Source organism: Lottia gigantea, assembly GCF_000327385.1.
Source record: "Lottia gigantea unplaced genomic scaffold LOTGIsca_36, whole genome shotgun sequence".
NCBI classification, from domain to species: domain Eukaryota; kingdom Metazoa; phylum Mollusca; class Gastropoda; family Lottiidae; genus Lottia; species Lottia gigantea.
Genome location: NW_008709220.1, coordinates 968,131 through 973,054, shown reverse-complemented (window position 1 = coordinate 973,054; position 4,924 = coordinate 968,131). Strand labels below are relative to the sequence as shown.

The window sequence follows — 4,924 nt, the reverse complement described above, 5'->3', positions numbered from 1 at the left end:
TAATGTTCACATTCGCATGTTCACGTAAAACAGCTTGAGATAAATATGGAGATGAGGTATTACCGGAAACCAATTGATTATATTGATAAATCTTAATCTGCGAAGTATCATTCAAATCTTTCCATAAAAAAAGTTTTTATCATTCGGTTGCATTTTGATCTGCAAGAACATTTCTGTTATGTCTGCAGCTAATGCGATGGATCTATGTCGAAAGCGTATCAGAACCTCAAAAAGTTCACTTTGCTACTTTGGACCTGGGATGAATCACATCGTTTAAGGATATGACTATACAACGCACAGCAGCGTCCATGGCAACTCTGACTTTAGTTGTAGATTTGTCCATACGAATTATGGCGAAATGTGGCCAATTGTACGAATGACGTAACCAGTCGACAGCAGTTAATTCACCAGTAACGTTCTTAACCGTAAAAGCGTCCAAGTTAAAATTAGTCAAACAGTCTACACTACTTACTCCAAAAGTGACCTCATCTGATTTCAAGGATGTTTTAGAGCCACCTAAAACGTCTGCGTTTAAATTAATTGTGTCACCATGCAAACCTAATTCGTGTTAAGACAAATTCTCTAACATAACTCTCTGTTGAGCACTCATCTAGTAATGCATTGACCTTTAGCCGCCGATTGTTTTTTACTATAAACACAGGTACAATGTCCATAGCCAAACTGTCATTCTTAAACTGAGTATGAGTTCGTGCTGAATGCGAATCTGATGCGAGACTATAATAATTAGGTTGGGGAAATGGGGGATTCTGTCTCACATGTGAAGTCTCTAAAGATTTAACAACTGGCAGTTTTGAACACCGCGAACATGCGACTCATTATACAAACAACACATCTTAAGTCAGGATTACTACCTATTGTCATCATTGTTTCTAAATCTATGAGTACTATTATTATTAGTTTTATACCCATTAGGTGAGCGACTGGACAAAGTGGACGAAAAACCGCTAGCTTCTTCACGAACCTCGGTTCGGTATTTTATTATACTCGCTAACCACTCTTGCAAGGAATTAAGGTTTTCGTCTTTCTTTCCAAGAGCTACCCATCGTTTAAAATTTGCGATATGTTCTGACTGCAATTTACCTCTGACAACACAGAAAGACATAGAATTAGACTGAAATCCATCAGTATGCTCACTGTCACGTAGAGAAATTATGCTCAGTTCGAGTGTGTCGACAAATTCCTCAGAATCTGAGAAACTAATAGGTATAAAGTTATGAATATCATGCAACAAAATCAAGAGGTCCCTGCGAGGGCCTCCATACTTTTCATCAGGTCTATTGAGCGCTGCATCATACCCTATATCTGATGGGGGAAAACCTTCAATGGCTTTGAGCGCGTCTCCTTCAAGATGCTGTCCGAGATGCAATAACATGCAAGATTTAGTCATACTCGATTTGTCGATACAATGATTGAACAACTCACAAACGAGGGTGTAATCCCTTTTGTTACCAATAAACTTAGCAATAGATACTCGAGTGAGTTGGTGAAACAAGTCCCTATCAACAAGACTATTCGAAATTGCATTTTGTGCTATATCTGGAGTGTTGGACCTATCCGAAGCGTCAGTTTGGTTCTCGACTCTAGATTTATTGATAAGTTCAGAAGCATTAGACAAATATTCCTGTAGATTAGAATCTGATTGGGAGGATTCTAACTCTTGCTTGAAACCATTAGCATCGATGTCACACAATCCCAGCAGAATATTCAAAACGTCTTTCTGACATCGGAGGACGTTATCAACCGATTTACGAACCTGGCCCGCATCAACATCTGGCGAGCATAGTTGACTGTTAGGAAAAGCTTGGCTTTTGTAAGTTGATTCTTCCCAACACGTTTCTGACGGCAAAGATTTGCTGAGGTATACTGAGCATCAACATCTTGCACTTCTTGTTGTTGAGCAGTTAATTGCTGCTGTTGTGTAACATCTATTTGCGATCGATCGACGATGTAGCTGGACCCTGACATTGCGACGATGATGTCGGCGTGGTCGAATTTTCTCGAAACATCTATCACATCACACCATACCAAAGCGAACAAAATTGTCTAAAATAACCACGCCATGGCTGCCATATATTCTTGATAGTAGAACAAACGAAAGTGGTGGATGTTTTTCTATAACTATTTTATTACGATGTTGTAAAATACAGACAATGTTGATGGATACAATTACACATTCAGACCATTACTGTCGACCGTCCTCGAGCCCATTGTTACCTTCTGTCGCCATCATCAGAGGAAATAATATATGTAAATTTTTGTGAAAGAGGCGAGTAAACAAAATAGTCCGAAAGACTCATTCCGAACACTCCCCAGTGAACACCAGGGGTACTGTATTAGCACCTGTACATGGACTTGCAATGAAAATAGTCTCATAGATAGATAAGTGAATGCTATTTTGTGACCTGTTTTAATTCTGTTGTAAGGTTATTATAAATAACATGGCGTCTATGGTAGAGGAAATAAATAAAACGAAAATAACCATAACATTTGATTTCTATCATCTTCTTTAATATTTTCAGATTTCTTTTGATTGTAAGAACTAAGAATGGCTCGGTGTAAGAAGACTTTCAATCTGATGTTGATATTGAGGTGGCGAGAGAAGGTGATATATTACAGGAAGGACAAGATTTAAATATGTTTAAATGCCACAAGAATCCTGGCCATTCAGGGTTTATCCCATTTAAAGATTTAACATTGGAAGATTTACCAGAAGAAATAAGAAATTTAGAAACGTTAGAGAGTATTAAAAAATGGGGTGGCTATGTTGTCAGATTAGTGGTAAAAAAAATAAAGAATCGAAGATGGGTAACGGAATGTGGGTCTGGGTTCTTGTTTAAGTATAGTAGTAGACTTTGTGTAAAGACTAACAACCATGTCGTCAAAACTGATGATGAAGTTAAAAATTGTAGTGACAAATTTTTCTATGATTCTCATGATGAGTTGAATGTAAAGACTGGTGAAGGAGTAAAACTTGAATACACATGCCCTTTTAGAGATCTCTCAATCATTTCGTTCCATCCTGTGAGAAGATCCGTTGCTCTCTTAGCCATTTATTGTGATCAAGTATACAAATAATCGCACTACACGCGACACGTTAATGGACAACCCAACTTTTTTTTATTCTACTTCAGAAAATTTGAACAATCCTCAGATTGAAATGATGTTCATTTGTTTGGATGACAATACAATCAGTTATTTAAAAAGCTCTTATTTTAAATTTCAACCGATTCCTTCCAATATACAAGAGTTAACTCGTATTGAAATTCATATGTGTATTGGAGACACCTTTGACTTCTATTTGGGACATTCCAATTCTTCGTTAATCTGTCGGCGATTTTTTGGTTGGAAATGCCGCCATCTTGTAAGGGGAGATAACATATAAAATTTATTATGTAACTGTGATCTGGTGGTATAATGGTTACGAAGCACCATGATATATGCCATCTCACAATCATACCAATCGAACCGATTTAAAATCAACAAAGCAAAAAGTATTTGCCTAACAAGAGAACATTTTTGGATCAACAAATTAAAAAAGATGCATCCATATACCAAGCTATTTCCATTTCTATTTACATATTAAGTTATATTACTTATAGCCAAAACAAAATCTGGAACTGAAGTGTACTCACAGATATCTTGATAAAACCTGGCAACTATGGCCAAATCCCGAGGCTCATTCTGATTCAGATTATGAAATAAAAACCAAATCGTCGCCCTTAAAACTCTGTGGCTTCAAAACAGTCAGAAATAGGTATAATGTTTATAATCAAAACAAGTTAGAAATGAATTTTCATAAATTAACCAAATACTAACGATCCGAACCGCAAAACTAAACCCAAAATCCAAAACAACATTTTAACGAAACATTGGTAGCAGCTAATGAACTTTTCACATGAGGAAGTATATCAATAATAAGTGAGTAAGTATTTCATAATGAAAGGTGTTTAGAAGAGTAAGCATAGCATACCCTGTCCAGCGACAGGCCCGTCATAGCTACTCAACATACACACTACAAATAGGAACATGTCAACTGAAGAAATTATAGCTACTTGACAAATTTTAAATGTTCAAGGGACGTAACTGTAATGCATCAATTTCCAATTTCAATAGTTTAAGGGACGTAACTGATGACAATACATTTCTCCAATTTAAAGGGAGGGAACTGATTACAACATTTGTTTTATTATGAGAAGAAAAAAAGTTGCAAACACGGAAGCATTTAATGATGAGAAGTGGCATCAAGTGACCACACGAGTAAGCATACCCTGTCTGGAACAACACCAGTCATTGCTGCTAAATACTACAAATAAGATAGGGAGGCAAACAAACCTTGTGTAAAATTACAGAATAATCTGGTGGCAACATATTATTGTGATGACAAGTTTAAACTTCATCGTTAAACAAAAACATCTGCGATGATAGCCGAAACAGATATTTTATATTTTTCAATTAGTTCATAGTAGTTTAGCTATTCGACCATGTCCATCAAACATACAATGTCCGTCTACATTAGTAAATATTGGTGTAGAGAAGTATTATCTATCACCCGTCCTTCTACGACGATTCTAGAATAAATGGATTAAAAGTAGCCTTAAAGATCCATGAATTGACATTAAATATTTGTATACGGTTGCCTAACGGGAATGTGACTATTGGGGGATACAGATAATGTTAGATAATGACCTCGTGCCTGTTTTTACCGAGTTAAAAAAAAACCTCGAAAGAGAGGGGCGTCGCCTTCGGGTATTCCACGGCCCGCATTTCTCTCTCTTGGGCCTTACTAACTCGGTAAAAACTCGTCCTCGGTTATTATCCTAAACGTGAAGTAATAAAAGAGTTGTATCATTATAATTAGGTTTTATTTAACAGGGTATTTTTTCTGCTACAGTATACTTAATAT

At 36.5% G+C, this 4,924-nt stretch overlaps 1 protein-coding gene across 1 annotated transcript; it reads right to left on the bottom strand.

The window, feature by feature from the left end:
* Positions 1 to 868: 868 nt before the first annotated feature.
* LOTGIDRAFT_162834 (hypothetical protein) lies at positions 869 to 1,986 on the bottom strand (the record flags this gene model as incomplete). Its single annotated transcript, XM_009058855.1, has 2 exons — positions 869 to 1,103; positions 1,775 to 1,986. 2 exons carry the CDS (start codon positions 1,984 to 1,986, stop codon positions 869 to 871), a joined length of 447 nt encoding a protein of 148 aa, XP_009057103.1.
* Between the last annotated feature and the right edge of the window lie 2,938 nt (positions 1,987 to 4,924).